Source organism: Oreochromis aureus, linkage group 16, assembly GCF_013358895.1.
Source record: "Oreochromis aureus strain Israel breed Guangdong linkage group 16, ZZ_aureus, whole genome shotgun sequence".
In the NCBI taxonomy this organism is placed as follows: Eukaryota; Metazoa; Chordata; class Actinopteri; order Cichliformes; family Cichlidae; genus Oreochromis; species Oreochromis aureus.
Window position 1 is genome coordinate 19,836,032 of NC_052957.1, and position 25,340 is coordinate 19,861,371.

Below are 25,340 nucleotides of genomic sequence, written 5' to 3' on the forward strand. Positions count from 1 at the left end.
GGCTCATTCTCACTCCCACGTGTTGCATTGCAATATATTCAATGATGTGCTTTGCACTTCTCTCACTGAAAATGCCGTATTAAGATTGTCTGTGCTGCATTGTTGCTTTGTTTAACACATTAAGTTTAGTTAGACAACTCCCAATGGGAAGCATAAAGAGAAAAAAAAAACATTTTTCCTCTTCTCTCACAGTATCCTGCATGGCAACAAAACAGGGAGGCGAACAAAGGTCAGTGTATAAGCGATACAATATGGAAAAATACAGAATATCTCCCAACAGTGTTACAAAAAGGGTCAAGTAGGGGCATGAAACTAACTTTGGCAAACACAAGGAAAATGTTTTTTCATGAATTTTAACACCAGTGCTAGCCCAAACACAAGGCCCAGTGCATGTGCACACTTTCACACAGTAATACAAAACGCCTCGGGGTGTCAAATAAACACAGAATCTATTTAAATAGGTAGAATTACTCAGAGGAGATGAAGTTATATATAATTGATGGGTTGCATTTGAAAAACATTCTTCATTCGCTCTTTTGTGTTCAAAATTCAGTGTGCCGCTGCGTTCAGAGCTCAGACTGTCCTTCTTAATCACTCTTTAATTACTCCTCAGTGGAGCGTGCACACCATTGATGGTTTGTAATCCTGAAATATTGAAATCATGAAAGAAATAAGAACATTAATCTTTCAGTACGTGAGATCCAACAAAGGTCTTTCTGCAGAGGACTTTTATGAACCTAAGCTCTGATCGAAGGACGCGATGCTAAATGATGTAAAAGCCTATTCAAAACTGAAAAAGAAATTTTTCTTTTTTAAATTAACGCCACTAAGAGCACAAAGTCTGATCTCCTTATGCGCTTGTTCATACTATTAATATGTGCATAAATGAATGGGTTCTTAAAAGAAGGCCATCCTCTCATTAAAAATGACTACATATAAATTTATTACCCAACAGATTTGTTTCATTGTGTCGGCGCCGTCCAGTGACCATTTGAATGCATGTGGAAAACTGAGACTATTCAATCACAAACAGTATAAGGAGCGTGGAAAGAAAAGTATCTGGACTTGTTTAAGTTTCCTTGAAGAGGTTTCACCTCTCATCCGAGAAGCTTCTTCAGTTCTATGAGCAACCGGTGGAAAGTCCCAGATTTTAATCCCTATGGGAGTGTTCCCACTGGGGACACAAACACTACTTAAGGAGGAGGCTGGAGGGGATGGATGGGGTGACAAAACATTGAACTTCAAAGCAGGAAACCTCGGTTGGCTCTATACTCATAACTGTAGAAACCAAGGACAGCTGTTTGTCTCATTTTTTTCCTCCTAAGATCTTGTGTCCTCATTTGGGGACATAACATCTTATACTTCATTCTGTTGATTAAGGACCTGTTGCATGCCTAAAAAGTGCTCAGTCTCAGCGTATTAAAGTATATTTTAACATGTCAGAGTTTGCGTTTATTTTTTATTTTTTGGCTCTGCTTGTTGCTGATGTTACAAACCATCAAGAAATGTAATTTGAAGTATATTTAACACATCCCATTTTCTAAAAATAAATAAATAAATAATAGATTCACATGGCAACAAGTTGCACAGATTATTTTAATGCACTTACAGATAAATCTGTTTTTAAAATAACAGTTTTTTCTTTAGTAATACAAGAACATCACAGAAAAAAAGACTAGAAATTATTAAAAATTTATTATTATTATTACTATTATTATTATTATTGCCAAGTATTGCAATACAAATACAGAAGGTTCTGTTAAGTCACTTTTCTTTAATAAACATTATTTACATAGACACTACAATATAGTAAGTATAATGTATATGCATACAAACTGAAGGTGCAGATGTCCGCATACACATTGTGCACCCATTCAGTGCAGTACACCTCCACATTTGATTGACTTAGTCAGAAGAGAAGAGAAACGAGGGAAGTAAATCATCAAAGTGAGACATCAAGAACCAGAAGCATCAAACAGAGAGAGAGAGAGAGGTGAATAATCAAAATATAAGCTTAAAACGAATTTCAACACAGCTACACAAAGGTGCAGCTGAAAACCCGGTTAGAGTGAGTCATTTCATTTAATGTGATTTAAAATTGCCCTCTTTTGTGTGTTTAACTATTATGGGGGAAAGGGGGGGCTTCAGCTTTAACAACCCTATTTTTTTTAACTGTGTTTTTCAGGAAATCCAAATGATCCAATAGACAAACGCAGACTTGTCTGAGAATCTATTTGCACTGCGATTACTGCATTTGTCTCGTGAAAATTAACGAAAACTAACAACTAACGTTGTTTTATTCGTTTACAAGCTGTGGTCAACAGTGTGTTTTAAGAGTTCTTCTGCCCCCTAGTGGCCACAAAGAAAAACAAGTGAAACCTTGTTAATAATACCGGATGATTTGATGGCTGTTCTGTGAGAGTTTGACTAAAATGGACTGAAACGGCCAAGAGAAATGTTCCCGTAAGATCAGTAGGATACAACAGATTTTGTACGAACCTGCACACAGATTATGACTGAGCCACAAACACAGCCATCCACCTTTCTTGAGAGAAAGCCTGCATTTACCGTTTAATTTACACACAATACATAGCCTACACACTTTCCATCGTTCCTCCCCCGCCTCCTCGTCTCCTCTCCAGACGTTTTCATTGGCCAGGGTGAGGCGAGAGGAGGAGGAGAGACTGACGGACTGGCAGGAATTCCTCAGCGCTCCTCAAATTTCTTGAAATCTCGGCAATTCTGCTCGACTGCGTCCCGACAGATATCCGGACCAGCACCCCTTTTCCGAGCAGATTTCCCGAGCCGAATATAAAATGGTAATGTAGAGGACTAAAATTTGGCTTTTCCACAAGTTTGACTTGACAATATGAATGGTATGAAAACGGATGGACACTGTCGTTGGCTCATTCTTTTCCCATAAAACCATACTTTCTCTCTCTTTTCCCCTCCTTTTTTTTGTCCAGATGTTACGAAGTGTAGCTGTGCTCCTTCTGCTCTCCGTAGCTCTGTACAACGCAGAGGTAAGTTTGCTGTTTTATTTTTCTTTACTTTAAACAGTTGTCTTTGCGAGGCTTCATATTGGAATCAATCGTTTTACGCCTGTACTGAACACTTTATAACCGTTACGTGCGAAATTGTCCATCTAAAAAACAAAAAAACAAGGCAGCCAAACAACAGCTTTATTGAGCTTGAACACATCTGGAAAAAGAGAAGAAGAAAAAAAAAGTATTTTATTGGAGAAAACTTGGTGCCGTGGTGAAAATGGACCATTTATAGTTGGGTTTTCAAGGCTGTATTGTGTCTATGTGATGTAGGCTGGGTTGTTTATCTTCCTAAGCGGAACCACACCATTACTGCAATCATGAGCGTCATTACAGACACATTCTGACTAGTTTGCTTTTTTTCCAATTGGGGTATTGTTGTTAATAACAAGGTTGCACCCATGAGGCACTGGAAAAGTGAGCGCACATATTTCTTAAACCTTCACTTTTTCCATCTTGATTGCTGACCACACAAAGAGAAGTCCTTCACCTATTCTGTGTTTTTGTTTTGTTGAGTTGTGATTTTTGAAGGTAACATCGCACCAAAAGCTGCCATGTGCCATGAGAGGACGAGAGGAGTGACAGACAGCTGTGAAGGAGAATGGGTGGGCTTGTGTTTGCCTAGCTCTCACAAATCTCCCTTGGGGGGGGGATGACACTCTTCATCAATACTGGAGGGTGTTTTGGTACCAACTGGCAGCTGCTCTAATGGCATAATGCTTGTTTTGGTGGTTGGTCGGGGAGCATGTGTGTTTGTCTGCAGGGCGGTGAGTGCGCTCAAGAGCTGTGAGAATGCTCACCTCATGGGTATCACACTGCAGAGCTAAGTAGTCTCCTCTCTAGGTAAACACCAGGATGTGCTGTTAGTAGGTGGCCCCAGTGCACACAGGAATGATTAACTGAAACAGCGTGCAATTATTAAAGTTTAAGCATCTCCACAGGTGTGACAGATGGGCTCGTATATGTCAGTAGGTTCGAAGAATTAGTGATACTTACTGTCTGGGGTGGATGCTCAGTAAACCTAAATATGACTAAAAGTAAACCTAGCAGTCAGTTAGCTGAGCTGAGCATGAAGACTGGCAAGTTTCCAGTTTTGAGATGTCTGTTGTGGTTGTGCAAGAATAACAAATTTACAGTTATGGAAACAGCTATCAAGATATCCAAGAGTACAAAAAAAAAAAAAGAAAAGCAAACTGCAAGAATGTCTTTGTGATACAGCACATAGTCTCTTGTAAAAATTATTCTTTTTCCTTTTGTGGCAATCTATGCCAACCAGCTGCTCATTGTACCTCCCTAATTATTATGCAGACCTGAAAGCAGGATGGATGTTCTCATATAACTTGGTAAAAAGTCATTTGTTCTATGTCCCAAATTATTCCTCGAAGAACGAGCAAGCACACACGTGCCAGGTGGCACTTGATGATGGCCTGGACCCTCAGTGGACACAGCTGTTGAACACCTGGCTTTGTGCTGACTCCTCTGTTGACCGGCACAACAATAACAGGAGGATGATATAAACACGGTAATAACTGTAGCCTAATTAGAGGGATTTTTCAGCAGATTAGAGCAATGCCACATGTGAAAGATAAATCAATTATCTGTGGCCGAGCCTGTCTTTATGGCTTAATGCAGATGGCCATTAGTGTCGGAACTGCAACATTGCTCATAGACTGATGTGCCGGCTACCCCGGCTGACCTTCCCCTGCTCTTCCTATCTTCGCCTGCTGGCTGTTAAATGTGGGATTGTGTGCCTCCTAATTGAATCTATGGCCGTGATCTGTGAGGTATGTCCTAGACGGGTAGAACACACGGCAGTTGTTGTTGGGTGGACCCACAAAGTAATGGGCACCCATTAAAAAAAGAGGCATCTGTTCTCCAAAGGTAATTATCTTGATAATATATGGCCTGTTGACAGGCTGTGAGAAAGGTCTGAACTGGCATACCAGTGTGCTGTCTAAAGAAGGTCAACAAGTTGCAGCAAAGCCCAGCAAAGAGGTGAATCTGAGCCTATAGGGTATCTATTTAGCTTGTGTATCAACCATTGGATGCATGTTAAATTGACTGTATACACATCACTAAAAACGCTGGAAAGATCACTGAAAAGAGGATTGATTGTGTTTTTATTTGCTGGCACGAGTTTAGGCTATTAAAATGTGGAAACTAACTCCTGATTTATTAAGAAGGAGAATGCGTGTGTGCTTCTTGAGGTGAGAATTTGCTGCGTTTGAAGATAAGCTGCTCAGAAATGCAGTGTGACAGGGTGGCCAGGGTCGAGACTCAAAACTCTCTGTGTGTGCGTGTGCCCGAAGGCTGGAAAGCAGATATGCATCTTGGGAAAAAAAACCTTGATGTCTTACTCAAACACACCGGGAGCTTGATATGCAAACGAGGTCGGATGCAGGCATAGTGAAAGTCATAAGACTTTGCGGCCTCGGGGGAAATGTGTGCGCACAGCCGCATATAAACAGAGGGAGGAGAGTGTTTATATTTCCGCTGTTATGGCATGCAGTGTTATTGTGTTATTGTGCATCATCCACGGTGAATGACACATTGGTTAATTTAGTTTATGGCGCTCTGGCGTCAACAGGCAGCCAGACTAGTTCTCCAGGACAACATTTCAGGGAACAAAGAAAATGAATGAAAAAATGAAGGAGCTGGATCCCTTTTTCTTTCTGGCCCTGGATTTGTAGCACCCTGACTGAGCTAAATGGTCTCGGGCAACCCGCCATGTTGCCATGTTGATGCTTGTTCTTTCCCATACAAGGTGGGCTAAAAATATCTGCCCAGGTGGAGAGAACACAAGCATGAGGGGACGCCGTGTCCTCTGTCTGTACGAGCCTGCTCTAATTACTGTAGCTCGACATTCAGTCATGGATCCCGTGCAGAGATTGTTCAGGGCGGTGAGATAGTGATGTAAAGCAGGAAGGAGATGTCATGCAATTACAGCAGGCAGACTGGGAGTGAGGTAAGACTTGGCTGTGTGGTGTGGGGGTAGAGAAAGAAGAGGAGGTGTGCTACGTTTCACGTCCCCGCAGTGTTTTCTCCTCACTCTTGGCTTGGCTTGAAAGGAGTCCTCATTTAGCTTAGCAGCTGTACTGGTGTCTTATCATTACCGGTACTCTGCACTCAAAGGCCTGACACACATAAATTAACACAGGCACCCACGCAAATGACAAAGACTGGCACCAAAGTGTTCTCTGAGCTTTTTTTTTTAAAAGAATGAGGTAATGCATCATTTTCAATCATAAAAGTTAAAAAGCTAAAGTAGATAACTTAGCGATGACTGAGTGTTTGCTGCTTTTCTGCCCACTTTAAGCTCTTGGAAAATGTAATAAACATCGCTGTGAGCTTGACATCTTAAAAAAACGATAAACTGTGAAAACTTCTACAAATATTTACTTCCAGCAGAGATTATTCTGTGTCCAGTGACCCGTCAAAGAGAGATCACACCCTGCATATGAAATGCAGTTTTTTTCTGTTGAACAGCCTTAACTGTAGGAGGAATGATCAACAGGCGAACTCTGCTGTTTTCCAACATTGAGCAAAAAACATAGATGCTAAAGTGGCTGTTTTGAGGTTTACTTGTGATCTATGTGATAAGAGCGGCACTCTATAATGTAGCATACCTCTCTTATCACATGCAGAAACCTTGCTCAAGGGCCTTCAAGGGGTGACTGTGCACATAACCATGATTGATCCACATACAGCCTGTGTGCTACAGAAATCTGTCAATTTTCTTGTTATTCAGTAAATTACACCCTAACTTAAAAAAATGATGGTTAAAAATATATATGCTTTTTTTTCTTTGGGCCAAAACATCTTTGATGGAGCTTGTTTTTCTCTGGTGGTGGTATTGTACCACCACCGGTGCTGAATAAAAGCATTTTATTGACTTGAGTCACTGTACTATGAGTGTGTTGGTGCTGTTTGCTACACCAGGGTGTGTTGCATGCTTTAGGACAGCGGTCCCTTAACCTTTTTTGCGCCACGGACCGGTTTATGTCTGACAATATACCGACCTTTAAGGTGTCACGGATAAATACAACAAAATAAAACCAGTACCAAAAAGAAGAAGATTTGTTCATAACACACGGGAAAAGACCCAGGGAAACCAGGTTAACAATAAAAATGATTTAAAAAATGATGATAAAAACCAGTACAAACCCTGAAAACCATACATTTCATACCCGAGCCTCAACTCTTGCCTCAACTCGGGGGTTGGGGACCACTGCTTTAGGACATAGCAGCAGAGTCAGCTGAGAAAGTAATCTGCAGGATGAATGATTGTGATAAAATAATTAGTTTAAGCTGGATTGGATGTAGCTCAGCAGAGGTCAAAAAACGTGTCAACCGCAGCACTTCGAGCGATCAAAAATGCGGTTAATATGTGTGGAAGGAAGCCATTTCCTCATAAAAATCCCTTTAATTAGCACCCTTTCAGTCTTCTTCAAGGCATGAACAGGTAGCAAGTGAAAGCTGAAGTACAAAAGGTTAAAAGAACATCCCATGATTAGCCTCACTGCAGTATACTGTGAAGCTCGCTAATTAAAAAGATTTTTGAACAGATTGGACTGCGCAGATGACTGTTTCATTCAGTTTGATCATTTATAGCTCAAGTACCTCAGCCGTGACTGATACATAGTGAGAGGCTCTTTTCTCCGTCTATTTTAGTATGAATGAGACATGATACAAAGCAGGGGGGATGACTTTGATTGTCAAACCCAAAGAAAAAGAAGTACTAAAAATCTGTAATTTAAAATGTCATGAGGAATTCCAAGAACCATAAAAAATGTGACTTGCAAGTTCTTAGATTACAACAATGCTAAATTTAATTACTGTTTAATCTGCCAATTAAGTTGTCTGAGCCCAGGTGATTGCTTGGTCTGTATCGCACATGATCCAAAATACAGCGATAGTCTGCAGAATTAAGATCTTGTGACTGTGGAGGCCATTAGAGAACAGTGAGCTCAGTGTTAAGTTCAGGAGATGTGTTTGAGTTTGAGATGATCTGAGGTTTGTGACATATTGTGTTATCCTGCTGGACATGGTCAGCACCAGTACTCAGGTAGGCTGGAGCCAAGAAACTACAAGAAACCCCCAACACCATTGCACCACCACCCCAGCCTGGACCTGCATCAAGACATTTTTACCAAGAGAACTGCTGCTCACTGGAGATTTTCTGTTTTCAGACCATTCCCTGTAAACCCTAGAGATGGTTGTGCTGGAAAATCCCAGAAGATTGTCGGTTTTTGAAATACCGAGACCAGCCTGAGTCACTTAAATCACCGTTCTCCTCCATTCTAATCCTCAGTTTTAAATTCAGCAGCTTGTCTTGACCACGTCTACCTGCCTAAATATGTCAGTTTGCTTCCATATGATTGGCTGAATGGATATCTGTGCTAAGAAGGAACACGTGAACACATGCGCCTGATACAGTGGCCACAGTGCCTTAATGAAACAGTTGACTTACTTTCTGTGAATCAGATAACATTTGGTTTCTGCTCTCGCTGTATCCTGACATACTTTGAAAGGTTTTGATTAAAAGGAAGGCAAAATACAGTTGTTTAAATATAATAATGGTCTGGTCTCACAACAGGATTTAAATGTCTACACACACTAAACACATCTTGCAGTCTGTACTTGGACTTTCCCTTGTACGAAAGCGTTCGACGTTAGCCCCTACACTGGCCTCAAAGAGGGAGCAGAGAGGAGGGCAGGGAGTCTGCTCATTCCCCTAGCCTTAGTGTGAGCCTGCATTGGCCCACCCTCCCCATCCCCCTCACTTGCCCTTCCTCGTGGTGGAAAAATGCAGAGAACAGAGGGGGGTGGGGGGTGGTTCAGAGGGGAAAGAAAGGTGACAAAGTGAGCAAAGAGAGAAAGTTTAAAGGGATAAGGGGAAACGAGCAAGATGAGTAAAGAGTCAAAGAAAGGGATTAAAAATTTAAAGGCTAAATAGATGAGAAATTATTGAAAATGATGATAAGAAAGAAAACTAAAAACGGGTAAGACAAAGGCAGGTGGTGAGGACAGGGGGACGTTTTTGTCCGAGCAGAGTGACAGCGGGGTGAACAGGGGAGGGCAGGCCAGGGGCGGTGCTGCGTTCACAGCATTTTGTGTTCTCTGGTGACGTTTTAACTGCTAGCAGATGTTGCTCTGCCCAGACTGTGACTTATTTCCTGCTTTTCTTCAGTCTTGTACTTCTTGCTTTCTCCATTTCCTCACCCTCTCTGTTTCTCTGCTTTACTTATCTTACCGTGTATTTCTGTTATCTCCCTCTTCTCTTTCTTCTTTTTTCCCCCATGTCTCTTTTCAGTTTAGTTGCTGCATTTCAGCTTTTGAACAATGAGGCTGCTGGGTGTAAAATAACAGGCTGCAGACTGAGGTGACATCATCCCGTCCATTGGTGCATTCCTTTTACACTGAATAAGAAACAGGGACGAGAATAACAGGCAGAGCTCTGTAAACTGGTCGTTACCCAGCGCCCTTTTTGTTTCTGCAGATTTAATCTCGGACCTGGTCCCTCAGAGAACATTTGAGACCACCCCTAGTGCTCTTATAAACCGCTCAAATTAGTTCTTCTTTGGCCTCATTATTGCAAGGACACATACTGCTCTCAACTGCTGGCGATCACTTGTCATGTAATCCATGAAATACTAAGCAGATATTTGAGCCAAACGGGAACATGGCAGTCGATCGCGTCTTTTTGAGGGGCTGACTGCCTGTTTCTGAGTGGAGGCTTTACTGTACATGTGATCTCATGAGGCTGTGAAGTACAGAAGAAATGAGACTGAAACTGATTTGATATAAATGAAGACACGGATTCACAGAGGGGGGAAAGGCAACAGAGTCTGAGAATGGAGCGATGTGAATTATTGAAGGCAAAAGAAACAGCTTTCTGTAATGACTCAAAACCAAAATAAAGTAATATTTCTTCCCATCATCTCGTTAAAATTCCTTAAGGGAGGAAACTGGATCGTAGTTAGCTTGCAGTGTATGGGGTAAGTGGTTTTCTTCTTTGGCTGCGCTCCACTTCTCTTCTGATTAGAAGTTAAGGGGAAACAAGTTGCTCAATTTTGAGCCCTCCCTGTTCTGTCTGCTCCTGGCATGGACTCATGTCTGATGGAGCTGAAGAGTGTTAGACAATCTAGAGCTGGAGGGACACCATGGGGAAAATGCTGGAGAGGGGAAGAGCAGGGCCACCTTTCTGACCCACATACTGAGGAGATTTTGGCTCAAGGCAAACTGGGTCGGGTTCCAGCTGAGGCACTACATGGCTCGGGAATGAACCCCTCTTACCTTCTCATTCTCCTGATTATGTCTCTTGTCTACGTTTCTTGCCTTTCAGTCTTGTGTTTCTTTCATTTTTCACCTCATTGTTACATAAAATCTGTTGTAAAACACTCGGTTGCATTTAGAGGTAATGGGGGGAGCGTCCATGCTATGCATGCATTTGCCTGTCCATCTGTCATGCTGACTGTCTCTATCTGTCACTGTTATTGCCTCGCTCGAAGTAAAATCACGTTTTAGTGCACATCTCCTCCACGTCAGCATTTGTTTAAATAGACTTTTGCACCTCCTTGGAGGGAGGTATATGAAAGGAGAAACCACTGTCTCTGAAGCACTTCTGAAGCTGCAGTCAACAGCCTAGCTTATTGTAGCTTAGGCCTCAGAGACTGACCCCCCGGCAATCTCCAGTCACTAGGCAAGAATGTGCATTTCTGGCTGTCGCTAGGTGAAATCAGTCACAAATTCGATGCTGCACTAAAAAGATCCCTGTGATTGCTTTGGTCACTAGCAGATTACTTTGGAGGAAAGACAGCTGGAAACGGAGAATATTCACCTTCAACATTCACACTGCAACCAACACAATTTTAACTTTGTGTACATTTTGCATTACACTTGTCATATTTTCACTCCTGCTCGGCAAGCAGTTGGTGAGTGCTGGCAGACAAGTTAGCGTATTACATGTAGACTAAGGGCGATTGCAATGTTTTGACTGCCAGAAACCTCCAGTTGGTCTGGGAATAGATATTTTTATCTCGTGACCAGAGGACGCTAATTGTTCTCTAGGCTTGTGTGACTGGTGCTGGCCTCACTCTTCTCACTACAAACAAAAACAAAATCTACATTTTCCCACTTCTGAAGTGTAAAACCTTTCCTTCACTCCTATATTCAAATGTAAAACTTTTTATATAACCCTTCTCAACCAACTCTGTGCAAGAAACCAAGTAACTCAAAAAAATTTTTAATCAAATGAAAATAATTTACTTGTTATTTTTCTCATTTCAGTAATCTTTCTTTTTTTTTGCTTGTGATAGTTTTCATTTTTCTTCAGATTTGCCCGTTTGTTATGTAAATAAGGTGAAATAGATGCTTTTTATAAACGGTAAATTGAACAGACAACTGTGTGCATATTTACATTAGATTTCAATATCACTGTAAATATTTCCTCTGCTTCCTCACAAACCGAAGCCTTATCAGTGACTCAGGACCACAGCAGCATGTGAAACAGTGTGCTGTAGTTCCTTCATTGTTATTCAGCATTTCAATATTTCAAGTGGCCCAACCTGCATCATTTACAGTGAGGTGTCTCTTACACCCATGCAGTAAATCCAAACTTCTTGAAAAGCCTTTTCGAGCCTTTCACATTCAGATTTTGATGAAACTCTATGTGTCATACAGATGTTAAAGCAGCTCAAGCTGATCTACCCTGTACCTTTTTATAATGCAGTACGAATGAGCAGCACCAGAAAGTACAGCCTACACAGTGAAAGTAGCGCTGAATCAACACCTCTCGAACACAGCAGACAGGCAGAAGAAGCTCTATGTGAAAACAGTCGAATTGCAGGCTTGTTGTATTGGATTGCACTGAATTAAATTTATTGTGTCCAAAACTAATCTAATCAAACAGATGGAACTAATCTTTTAGTATTATTAGAAATGCCACATTCTGTATTTATTGCACTTACTATTTTTTTGCAGTGCTTCCATTATTCTCTTCACTGTTGTAGGCATATCTATGGCAGGGACTTCAGTACAATCTCTAGGTTAATGTTTTCTATGCTAATAAGGGGCAGGGTGCAATATGGGAAGTGCTCACGGTGGCTGTAAATGACATCAACAGGAGAGAGGCATTGATCGGCTTGTTCGATTAGTGGAGCATCTCCAAGATATTTGAAGGTACACGCACTAAGCATGCAAATACAGACAAATATGCTGCTGCTTGTACTGTTTTGAGTCTTTGAGGACACAGAGATAAGAAAGGCATACAAAGGCAGAGCAGATGTTCTAATGCTTTTTATGTGTTATGGTGTGCAAGGTGCCTTTAGGTGCCTTTAGTTAGTGTGCCTTTTCACTGTTGTCTTCATTGGATAAAAGATAAAAGGGCATTTTCTTCTCTAAAGCAAGGATATGTTCCACTTTAACTCAAGTCCACCTCATCTATGCAATATAACATGCTCATATGCCCCCCTCCTCTTCTTCACTACCCACCTCTTTTTTAATATTCAGACTGTCCTCAAAACTTTCTCCTTTTATTCAGCCTCTTACTATTCTCTTATTTTCCTCCACTGATTTCCATCTAGCTCTTCAAGGCTGGCCTTCGTTCACAGACACGTGTCTTGCATCTGTAAAAGGGCATGGTGCTAGAGATGAGATGACAAGAGAAAGAACTAAAGAATAGCAGAAATGAAAGCAAGACTTGAAATGAGAGTTGCCACGCTGACATAAAAAGATGGAAATGATGCAAAGAGTTTTTGGAGGAAAAAAAAGTCTTTGAGAAACCTTTAAGTCGTTTCAGCCTCGTGACTAAAACACTGAAATAGAAAACATGTGAAAAGCGGGGCAGGAGATTAGTATCGTGAGCTGTGAAATGTGTCCGTATTGACTGTAATGAGCTTAGGGAAGCTCTTTGTGTGAAGGACTCTGGTATGATTCACCAGTCTCTTATGAGAACACTGATTGGTTTTAAATGGGAAAGAAGGCATTTGTTGTCAGTAAATTAAAAATAATAATTTATCTAGGACATGCATAGTGGGTGTGTTTTTGTTTGTGCTGACTTTGTGTCATGTCTGTTTTTATGTCTGCTCTGCTGGTGACTGTGTTAATGAGTGAGGTTGGTGAGGTTGATGCCAACAGAAAGTGATATTCACTTGGATTAAAACACTGATATCAATCTCAGCGTATGAACTTGGGATTCAAAGAGGGAAAACATGGGAAGCTCTTTACCAAATAAAGTAAAATAGTGATAACAACAATGATAAAAAAAAAACTTCTCGTATTTTCAGGCTACTAACACTCACGTAAATAGAATAAAGCTTTTATGCTTTTATGTTGTAACAGCATATAGAATAGCATGCAGAAATAATACACCAAATAACTCCCTGTAGGAGTAAGAGTGACACCGATATTTGGGGATTCAAACGTCTACTAATTTTTCGTCTCTTAGACGCATGAAATGTGACCATATCTCTGTGACATTTGCTATGTGTAGTATTTATTTATCCCTCTGCATTGTCCATGTATGTTTTATGCACTGTGTTTGTGGCATCCCAAGAACACATGAAGAGACTATTTCATCTGTTATTTTCTGCAGTCTTGTGTTTCTTTCAGTGCTGTATTTGCCCTGTTCCTGATTTCTTATTTTATTGCATATTTGGCACACTTAAATGTTTCAGATACTCAAAGAGATTTTAATATTTGACAAAGATAACCTAAGAAGATACAAGATACCATTTTTAAATGATGATTTAGTTTATTAAGGGGAAAAAAAGTTTATCCAAACTTATCTGACCCTGTTTGACAAAGTAAATGTGCCATAAACCTAATAACTGGTTGTGCAGCAAAAACTCAAAAAAACGTTTTGTAGTGGCCTAATCAGCATTGGGACTTGAATCAGACTCAGTTTTTGAGCATGAATAATCTGTTTAAAACAAATCTGCAAAGAAGAGTGGACCAAAGTTTTCCACAGTGATGTGAAAGACTCATTGCCAGTTATCACAAACACTTGATTGCAGTTCTTGCTGTGAAGGGTGGCACAACCTGTTATTAGGTTTAGGAGACTATTACTTTTTCACATAGGGCCAGGTAGGTTTGGCTTCCCTTCATAAATGAAATCATCATTTCAAAAACTACACTTTGTACCGTACATTTGTACTTTTGTTATCTTTGTCTAATAAAAAAAATGGTGTGATGCTCTACAACATGTAAGAGTGACAAATGTGAAAAAAAGAACTAAGGAAGGGACAAATACTTATTTCACAGCACTGTATGTCCAAAGAGCCCTGCTGAGATCTCATTTTGAGGCTTTGTTCCATCTGGCTTACTTGACTGACACTTCTGTAATCAAAAGAAGCCGGTATATGTTCTCACTATGGCAACAAAGCACTTGAATCAGCTGCAAAAAAAAGGGCCTTCTACCTCTGTATTCATTAGCTAAATGTCAGATATCCTCAGCTGGTTCTGCTAAGAGGGAGATGGACAGACAGAGCTCCGTGTTTGTACCAGATTCATCTTAAGGAGCCCATCTATTATTCATGTTCTCAGTGGAGGTTTCTGCAGGTTTCAACAGGCCTCTTGCCCATCTGTGTCTGAGAAACTGAATTGTCCAACATGTTCAAGACCTCATCTTAGGATAAGAAGTGTGTGTATGTATATATCTCTAAACCATGCATAGAACCGAATTCCTCTCACCAGTTTTGAGTCAGAATTGCTACACTGTGATGATTGCATGTGACTGCTCCCCCACTGTCATCCCTTTAGCTCCGAGATCCATCCTGTTACATTTTATCATGAGAGCTCACGAAGGTTCAGTAGCAACATCCCACCTTCATTTTGACCTACATACCAGACCTTGCAGTCATACACAGAGAGAAAAAGTTGGAAGCCAGCTCACGTGCAGGCGCACAAAGAAGGCCAACTTCTGGCTTGCTGTTACAGGAAACAGCAGCTTAGGGAGCAGGAGGGGAGTCGGGGGGTATGGGGAAAAGATTTTGCACTGCATGGGAATGGGCCTAAAGGAAAACACAGCTCAGACTCCAGATGTGGAAACACCCTGTACACACACACAAGCGTGCACACAAACAAATGCAAGCACACACAATGGCACACATATACAAAAACAAACAGATGGGGAAAGGAGGCGGTAATGAGGGTCATAAACCAGCTCTTGGAGCTCCACTTGGCGTCTTCTGATTGGTTGCTAGACCTCATTTCTTGAGTCTGCTGGCAGTCCCTAAAATGAGCAAACACAAGATGTCAAGACGAGCAAATGAGACGGCGTATGTCCACGAGTGTCAACGAGAGCGAATGAGACACGCTAAACGTGAAAGAAAAGGCTGTTTAACTGAGACAGATTTGCTGGAGACATTTGGATGAAAGAAAAAGAGTATTTTCGAGGAGGCGGCATGGTCCAGCAGGAACTTATCCCACTTACATGTTTTCTGTATTCTGCCTTATTTCATGCCAACTTCTGGATCCAAGTCTAGCTGTCACTGACAGGGCAACAATTCAGACAGCTCCAGAGACCTCATTAAAAGTGCAGACACTAACACACGCATAAAAAAACAACAAAGATAAGCAATAAACCAGGACACCTTTGTTTGAGCACATAAATATTGCTTTTTTTGCTTATCATGTTGATGAGAAAGGAACAAATAAAATTGAAATGCAGTCAGTTGTTTGAGGATTCCTCAGAGTCTCCAATGAAACATTATGAACCACTACGTGCACAAGGCAACTGAGCTTATTTACCGAAATGATTTAAGTAATTCTTGGTATCTTGCTAAAACAGATAGGAAACAGATACAAAAAGTATCACCTCCTAGATTGAGTGCAGTGCAAGTGAGCTTTTATCTCAGATGCCATCAGGGGACAGACTCTTGTCAGTCAATTGGGCGAAACGATCTCTTTATCTGTGACATGAGTTTGGTTCCACATGGTTTATTGTGAAAGTAAAATATTTGTGTTTTGGATCCCGTTTGCAGATTTCTGTTTGACTTGATTGGTGCAGTCTGTTTGAAAAGCACAACAGCGCCACCCTGTGTTCAACCATCACAAACTTCTTTTGCCTTACAGGAGGTGCAGACCAAGAGCAAAGTTTGTGCCAATGTGTTCTGCGGGGCTGGCAGGGAGTGCGCTGTCAATGAGAAGGGGGAGCCCAGCTGTCTGTGCATAGAGGTGAGTGTTGGGTGTGTGATTCAGTAGAGACCAGATGTCATTGCTTTTATGCAAGGAAGGAAGATATGTCCAAATAATAGATTTGGATTACAAACTCCCTTTGGTTTCACTTCACATTTATTCCCTTTGCACTTTGTTTCTTTGCAGAGCTGTAAGCCCCACAAGAGGTCAGTATGTGGCAGCAATGGTAAGACCTACAGGAATCACTGTGAGCTCCACAGAGATGCTTGTCTGACTGGCCTGAAGATCCAAGTGGCACACGACGGACACTGCAAGGGTACGGATAACACATGTTGATAAAACAGTTCAAACCGGCATAATTATCACACAATCAACCTTGGAAATGGAAGTTGTGTAATTTTCATGTCAGATATTGAAAATATATTTTTCAAAAATTGTTAAATGATTTTTTGCTAAAAAATGTTTTTTTTAACATCATCTTTCTTGCCTTGAACGGTTTTTAGGGTTTTTTCTTTTTTTTCATTTTTACGATTTAAAACATGTACACACAGAAACAACATTTTGATAGGATAGGACATAGCAAATCAGGTTTCTCATCCAACTGACCTATCAAGCACTGATTCAAGCACTGATTGGTCCATCCATTGATTTTCTTGCACATATCTAATTCAGGGATGCTGGAGCATATCCCCACTGTAATACGGTGAGAGGTGGGCTACATCGTGGACAGGCTGGCAGTCTATTGCAGCTAATTGATGCTATTCAGCTCTTTTTTGTTCCAAAAATGAAATACTTGACTGCTTAGAGTACAGTGGAAGCCAAAATAACACGAGATATAGAGTTGAAAAGATGAAAACACAGTTTGAAACCTGTCTGACTGAATTACTAAAGAGGAATTTAACAACACTGACTAAAAATCTTGTGTTCATAACACCGAATGTCAGAGTCATAGGCTACTGTCAGGTACAGAGTAGAAGCTTAAGTATAAGTGAATCCCTGAGATCTAGTAGATGTGACAATGGGAGGCCAATTTGGCCCCTTTTCAGTAATGTCATTTAGCTCACCCGACTAATTTTGAAAGCGCTGATAGTAAGCAATTAAACTGATTAGTATGTGATCTCTGAACTACCATACATTCACTGAACTGATAATGTGAGGTGACTGGGTAGACAGTCATATAATGACCCCTGCATGACACTGTGCTATCATTTTTATCACACCTCTGCCCTGTAGCCACCTCTTCATATATCTAATATTAGTATCTTATCTTATCTCGAGTGAACTTTCACTTCCCTGCTGGTCCCTGCTGACATAAACCAAAGTTGTTTAGCTAACTGGACCTTAATCTGTGATATATAATCTAAAATGCTTTGGTCAAATTTGTCAACATATGTAATGTGAATAATACATATAAATAAATAAATAAGCAAAACTAATTCTGAAACTAATTTCAGCTGAGGTTCAGTTCAGTTGAGGTTTATTTATATAGCGACAAATCACAAAAACAGCTTCCCCAAGGCACTTCATACTGTAAAGTAAAAAACCTACAATATTCTGGAGAGAGCTCAACAATAAGGAGATCCCTTAGGAAAAACTCCTTTTTAACAGGAAGAAACCTCCGACAGAACCGAGCTCAGAGAGGGGCGGCCATCTGCTGCAACCAGCTGGGGATGAGGAGAAAGACAAAGACAAGAAAAGAAAAAGACAGCAAAGGGACAAAAACACAGATTAAAGCAGAGAGAAGACAAAAATTTAGTGGCATACTGCAGTGGTGTATAAACACGTGAGGAGAGAAAAGAAGTACGTGGAGAAGAAATGCTCAGTGTGTGTCACGAAGTCCAGCAGCAGTCTGAAATGAAAAGAAATTACATTGATTTTCAGAAAAAAAAAATCAAACAGAAAAATGAAATCACAAAGGAATTACAAAAATGAGGAACTAGAAAGAAAGATACAAAGAAAGAAAAAAACGGAGAACTTGAAGAAGTCTAGCCTGGACATTGATCGGTGACAGAAAGGTCAGCGAGGGAAAATTATTACGTCACAGCATGCTCTTTGCAGACCTTTGGCCAATTGTTCAGTGACAGACACGTTTATCTCCAATAATGTTCTCCAGGTTTTGCATCAAATGTTGTTTCTTTCTCTCTTTTTTTTCAAATCACGTTTAGAAAAGAAAACAGAACAGGCCGCTGCCAGTCCAGGTGAGCTTATGTGTATGTGCGTGCATGCTCTTTTTGCTTATATAAACATCCATTCACCCATCCATTTTCTTCCGCTTATCCTTATCAAGTTTATATAAACATATAAATTAATTTACAACTGAATGTATTTGTAATTTTTTGACTGGATTGTACTGGCATATTTAGGTCTAGTCCATGGTTACATAGATGGGTTACAGTTTACTAGCACACGTGCCATACAGTAGCAGACATTTATGGTCTAACTGAAAGAACATATTGTGCCTGAATATACCGATGCACAGTATACCAGGTGTACTGGGTTATTTATTAATACTGCTGACTTCTGGAAATATCCCCTCTCCTGCAGTGGTTTGCTATGCTGCTGACCGCAACGAGTTAAGATCTCGTGTGATCCAGTGGCTGCAAACTGAGATAATCCCAGATGGCTGGTTTGTCAAGGGTTCCAACTTCTCTGACATCCTGCTCAAATACTTCAAGGTAGGCAGAATGAACCCTTTTCTCTTTTAGTGCACACCACTTCTCCTAAACCAGTGTTTTCATAGAATACCCCAGTTTATTTGTCCACGCGGGCCTCTTTCAGTCCGCCTGTTTCTTGAAGCTGCCTGTGACTGTGTCTAATTATTCATGTGACAGACCTTTCAAGCAAGTCAGCTGGTGGTGATAATTCAGTTTAATGAGGAACTCTGTTCTGCAGAGGAGGGCCCCTTCCTCTCCATGGTTTGACATGAATGGCATTATAGCAAAAGATGGGTTTTTTGTGTTGGACGATTTAAAACTGTACTTATACCCAACATTTTTTTTATTTCATCATCATATATGAAGCCCATGTACAGTAGCCAAACTAACAGCAGTCAGCTTGGATGCTAAATCAGTTTGAACAACAACTACTCATTAAAAAAAAGAGAGAGAATAAATGAATAAAAATGTTAATGTAGCGCTACAGCCCCACATTCATTTTAGGATACTTCAAAAGAAATGGAGGCTGGAAGTAGAACCGGTGTGCTTGTATTCTAGTGATAGCTGCGAGTTCACTGGCAGCCTCGACCAGCCTGTGGATCAGAACCCCAAATGACTTCTTACAGAGTTCTTTGTTTTCAGTCCTCATGCACATGAGTCTGTGTGTTTGCAGTCATATGACAATGGTGATTCTCAGCTGGACTCCTCAGAGCTGCTCAAATTCATCCAGCACAACGAGTCGGTTGTGGAGTTGCAGTCCTATGCAGACCAGGAGAGCAACAACCTGCTCAGGTTAGTGTGTCTGCAAGTTTGCGTCCTTGTGAAAAAGTGTGGAAGTGGAAGAGGTGAGAGAGCCTTCAAATATTTTTTTTTCCAATGCTTGTACCAAATCTTATCTTTGTGCTGCAGCACTATTTTAGGACAAGTCATTGAACCTGATCTTGGCCAGAGCAAACATTATTGCAGGCCCCTTGTGGGAAACCGTATTGGCAAAAACACCTGCACTCTGTGGAGAAAAAAAGAAAAGCAGCTATCAAAATGATTTCTACAGCATTTGTATTGTTTCTGTAATGGTCCACCATTACTGTATGTAACAGCTAATATTTATTCTGTGTTTGTGTGCTTCTCGTTCCCCAGGAGCCTGTGTGTTGATGCCCTCATTGAGCTCTCCGATGAGAATGCCGACTGGAAGCTGAGCTTTGATGAGTTTCTTAACTGCCTGAAGCCTGGCTTCAATCCACCAGAGAAGAGTGAGCTTGGAGTGATACTTTGACATAATATAGCACACCATTAGATCTACTATATAAATTTGCCGAAGCACAGAAAGCTCAGTAGTGCAGCCCAGCAAACTGAAAATAGTCCTTGCAGCTGCTGTTTTCTTAGGATTTTGAGACTCGGCCCTTCAATCTGTTCAGTCAACTGGTGCTGATATATCTGGGATAAGGTTCACATGAAGAGGAGGCATTCCTCCAGCAGCCAGTCGCTGCGCTTGACTTAACTCTGGAGCTACACCAGAGTCAGGGACGCACACGTTTATTTGGCTAACTGACTGTTAGCTGTGTAAACTCTGGGTTTAGTCCACATGCAAAGTTTCAAATGCAAATCAAGATTTTCATGCCTGGTTAAGGCATTTGATTTTTTTTCTCTTTTTAGATAATAGTTTCTCCAGTTTACACACAAAGGTTTTATGCTTGGCGTTGGCTGTTTTGCTGAGTGTTTGTGACTAAGCAAAAGTAACCAAAAGAATGTGACACTGTGGTTATGCTGGTGGATGAATGATGCAGCATTTTAAAATGCTGGCAAGTCATAAAAGTCATAAAATTGGTAACAATGTAACACGTTATTGTTCTACTAGAGTCTTATCTGTGGCCTTATCTAGGTAGCGTGTTCTCTATCTTTGTGCAGAATGTGCCTTGGAGGATGAAACATACGAGGACGGAGCAGAGACCCAGGTGGAGTGCAACCGCTGCGTTTGTGCATGCGGAAACTGGGTCTGCACCGCCATGACGTGCACTGGTAAAAAAAAAATACTGAAAATGGCATTTATCCTGTTTTTTACACACACATTCCACTTAACCGTTGTATAATCTGACCAGATAACCAGCCAGCTGTGGATGACACAGCAGATGCTGGAGTGGAGATGACTGAGGAGGAGTGGAACCTCCGTGTGGCTGAGCTCAACAAGCACCAGGTGTGTATCTGTAAACTAGAACCCATCCAAAAAAGTACAGTATATCAGTCAAGTTAAAGACAAGATAAATCAAAAATTATTAGTGTTTTCCCAACCTTGGAATCTAATTTTTGCTTTTCTCCCCACTTGGTTCTACTGCATTTAAAAGCTCATTCACTGTCCTCTGCTTGTGGGACTGGTTATAAAGTCCACGCAATATAACTTTTATGAGCCAATAGCCTCGTGCCTGCTTTTATATTCCTTGATTACCTGTAGTTCCTTTCAAATCAAATTGCTCAATACAACCGACAGAGGAATAGGTCGGTGTAAATATTTGATGCGTTCCAACCTGGCAGAACTCAGCGAGCCACAGTATCAGCAGCTTTATTACTTCTGACAGAACAAGTGAAACAATAAATCCAGAGGAGAGCGATGTTTTCAAATTTAGAGCCATAAAATGATGTTGCGGATATGAAATGTAGGGCAGACGGCCTTAAAAAAAACATTAATGTTTGAGGTTCTTTTACTTTTAACAGATTTATGTGTTGACGTCTTCCTTCAACGTTTCATGGTTATTATTATCATTCACAGACAGTGCATTAGGTTTAGTAGGATTAGACTAATTGGCGCATGTATTTAGAACAATTTGCCCCAGTGAAAAATCTTTTGCAGATTGCTGTTTTTGTAGCTTGTGTGTCTGCTTGTGTGCATGAATGACACCGTGATGTCCGCAAGGTAGCTCTAGGAATCTGGCTTGAGGCCATGACTGAGTCAGCAAAGCCATGTACTGTGTACCCCAGAGGAATACTTTGTAGTGCCACTGTAAACAAATGCGGTTCATCGTGTGTACAAGTTTCGATAGGTGACACCAAATTCTCCTTCAAACAAATAGAGTGCTGATATTAACGGGAAAAGCGTGTGTTTTCCAGAAATACTGTTTTAGTCAGCATGTCAAATGAGACACTATAGCTCACGTTTCTTTTCACTGTTTTAAACATAGGAGACAGTGGAGAAAATGAAGGCCAGCACAAAGGAGGCCTAAGTCGGGATGCAATGAAAGAAGAGGATGCACGCCATCGTCCTTCTTCCATACTTGATTTAACTCACTTTATCATGTTTCTCTGCTCTGTTAATTATTACCCTTTTTTTTACATTTTTAAGTGTTTGTGTTGATGTTTGTTAGTTTCGGGGCAATCAAAGCGTATCAGTGGATTCCCTTGTGTTGAGTACTGTCATGTTTGATTGTATTACTGCACCCCTACTCTAGCCTCGGGGTTGTTTTTTTGTTTTATGTTTTTTTACTACAGTCCTTATATTTTTGCAGTTATTACAAAAAGAAAACTGTCAAGTTATCACTGTTTTGGAATATGGAAGTCACTGTTTGAGAAGGTAGTGAGGTTGGGGGTTGTGTAAATATAGGCGCCGAGTACACAGAAAACTGACTGCTTGGCGCCTCGTACAACCTCTTGTCAGAATGTTGCATAAAAAGGTAGAGCTACTAGTGCTTTTTAAAGTTCCGTTACCTGTAGAACTGCCACAGTAGGCCACTACCTGACCATTGCACTTCTCTTTCATTCTCTTTAGCTTTCTTAGGCTTTAGTTTAACCACAACAATGAATTTACTTGTATCTTACTGCTAAAATAATAGCATTGCTGCCAAAAAAAAAGTTTGCTTCTATATACATTATGTTATTGGCTTGAGTTTGAACTCATCTTGTTCCCATGTTATACTTAGTAGAGTTTCTCTGGTGCTTTTTTTTCTTTTTGGGAGGGGTTAAACATTTCCCTCTTTGTGTGTCTTACTTTTCCAAGACGTAGTGGTCCAGCTTTCAGTGAGACCTGATCTGAATATAGCATGGTGAAAACTGAAACCAAAGTCTAGATGAAGTGTTTGAATAATGTACAAAATTATCCAGGTAACCCATTACTCTGGACCCAGCAACGACACTATACCTGTGCTTTCAATATCACTCTTAACAGAAGGACTAGCCTCACTGTCAGCAGAAGTAGCTTAGGAGCGTCAATAACCTGGTGCATATGAAATGTGTGCGTGTGTGTCTGTGTGCGTGTGTGTGATTTTCAAATATGACGCTGAGAGTAGCTCGGTTTGTTTAATGTGTTCATTTGTTGAAATCCTGCATTTGAATTGTTATGTCTAAACACCAGAAATCAGTGCCTTAGACCTGGAAACAGTACAGGTCGCTACCATTGCCTGCACATAGGATTTTTTTTTGCCACATGGCGTTTCAAGAACAAGTGTGCTTTGATGAAGATGGCATCAAACTAGTGCTTTGTGACTCTATTTCCTATGTGTGTGAAATTTGCATTACTAAGTTGAAGCTGAATCTTTATATTTCACTAAAAGTGCAGAGACTGTAAGGAATATGTATGCCAATAAAGCCCATTCACCACAACACAGCTTTGTGCCTTTCTTTGTGTCCGTGTGCACGGATGTTTTTGTGCTTTTATCTGCCAGATTTACTTATGAAATACTGATAGTGGAGAAAAAGTTTAAACCATTGTCTGCCAAAGTGCAGGGAGCCAGTAATATCACCACTGGACTGGTTGCCAGTACAGATGGGAATCAAATTAAAAAATTGCACTTGCTACTTAAAAAGCATCATTCGGTGAGCCCAGTGAGTGTATTTCTGAATTGCTGTGCCTTTACTTACATAAAGGTGCTCATCATAGTAAATCAGTGACTGCTGGTTGTTCTAGTCTTGCCCAGCTTGAAAGGGCAGCTCATTTGTTGTCTTTACCTCTAAATGTTAACTGGAGTTTCTCTCGCCTAACAGGCTATTATAATACATTAGTTAAATGAAATGACATTTTCAAGTAAAACCTATCAAGGAACCATACCATGCTTTATGTTCCATCCATTTTCTTGGCTGATTGTGTAACGTAGACTTTGGGGGTTTGTTTTTTGAGGGTGTGTGTGTTTATCTTACAATGCACCAACTAAATCTATAGCGATCACTTTGCTAAAGTGACACTGCAGACATTGACCTACTCCTGAAATCTACCTCTGAATAACAGACAAGTGCTTCTGACTTGGTACAGGGGTTATCAGTGGAGCAAAATGCAAATAGTACAGCGGATATTGCATAATGTGGACATGTATGGACTATTTTCTGTGGAACAAAATTGCAAAATTGAAGTCTACTGAAGAACATGAAAAGTAGATTTAGGCATTCTTTGGTTAAAATGACATCAATATGAATGCAGTCCCAACAGTGATTCACAAAGGTGAAAAGGTTAGAGAAATGCATGACTTTTGGGGAGAGAATAGTCTGTGGGTTTACCAAAATGCTGTTTAACAAGAAGACAACGAGGCTGACCAAGGCTTGTCAGTAGAGGAATATCTCAAAGCAAAAGTAAAAAAGGATTTCTAAAGAAGAAAAGAATCACCGTGACATGGTCGAGTATGTCCCTTGACTCTAATCCAGTGGGTTCCAAAGAGAAGGGTAGAGCAATGCAGCTCTTCCATCAAAGAGTGACTAAAAAAAGATGCTCTTAGAGGAATGGCAAAAAGTCTCTGCAGAAACTGAAAAATGGTATCCTTCATGCTGACAAAAACTGATTTACTAACAGAAATAGATGTTTGTTTTTAAAAAGAAATAATGTGAAAATTCAACTAATTGTTCCAGTTAGGCAAAATGGTTGTACAATACTGTGCAAAAGTTTTGCACCAGCCCTTATTCCTTTATATTTTGTTTATTAAAAAATATAATAGATAATTTATTTAAATATAGGCCAGCATAAATGGAATTTCAGTATATTAGGCAAAAACAGAGTTTGTACAATTATAACAAACATAAAACCTGATATCATCACCTTTGCGCTTCAACACAACCTGAACTCTTTCAGGCAGGCTTTCCTGTAATTTCTTTACGTAGTCTCCAGGGTTCTCGAAGGACATTGAAAGCTCTTCAAGCTCTCATTTCTCTGTCAAGAGGATCCTACACTGCTTCAGTAATTTTGAGGTCTGGGCTCTGATATGCTTTAAGAATGGTGTCTTGCTCCAAGAGATTTGCACCTTAGGTAACGGAAACTCTAGGTCTTCTTGCCACAATTACTAAATCTTCTAGGAACCTTGGGGTGAGTTTTGACCCACATTTCACTTTGGATGATTATGTTAAAGCTGTGGTTCACTATCACTTGTATCACTTACGAAATCTTTCCAAGTTGAATTCCACTGTGCCACCCTCTGGCTTGCAAACTGTTATTAATGACTTTATTTCATCATGTCTGGTTTATTGTAATTCATTGTTCGCTTGTCTTAACAAATCTTCCTTGGAACGTCTGCAGATTGTTCAGAACACTGCTCCAAGGCTT

At 40.5% G+C, this 25,340-nt stretch overlaps 1 protein-coding gene across 1 annotated transcript; it reads left to right on the forward strand.

Moving 5' to 3' along the window:
* The first annotated feature begins 2,674 nt into the window (after positions 1-2,674).
* On the forward strand, positions 2,675-23,421 carry fstl1b (follistatin-like 1b). Its single transcript, XM_031734566.2, has 11 exons — positions 2,675-2,819; positions 2,967-3,023; positions 16,119-16,220; positions 16,368-16,497; positions 18,347-18,379; positions 18,726-18,856; positions 19,509-19,627; positions 19,973-20,085; positions 20,741-20,851; positions 20,932-21,026; positions 22,006-23,421. Exons 1-11 carry the CDS (start codon positions 2,817-2,819, stop codon positions 22,045-22,047), a joined length of 936 nt encoding a protein of 311 aa, XP_031590426.1. The 5' UTR covers positions 2,675-2,816; the 3' UTR covers positions 22,048-23,421.
* The last annotated feature ends 1,919 nt before the right edge of the window (positions 23,422-25,340 follow it).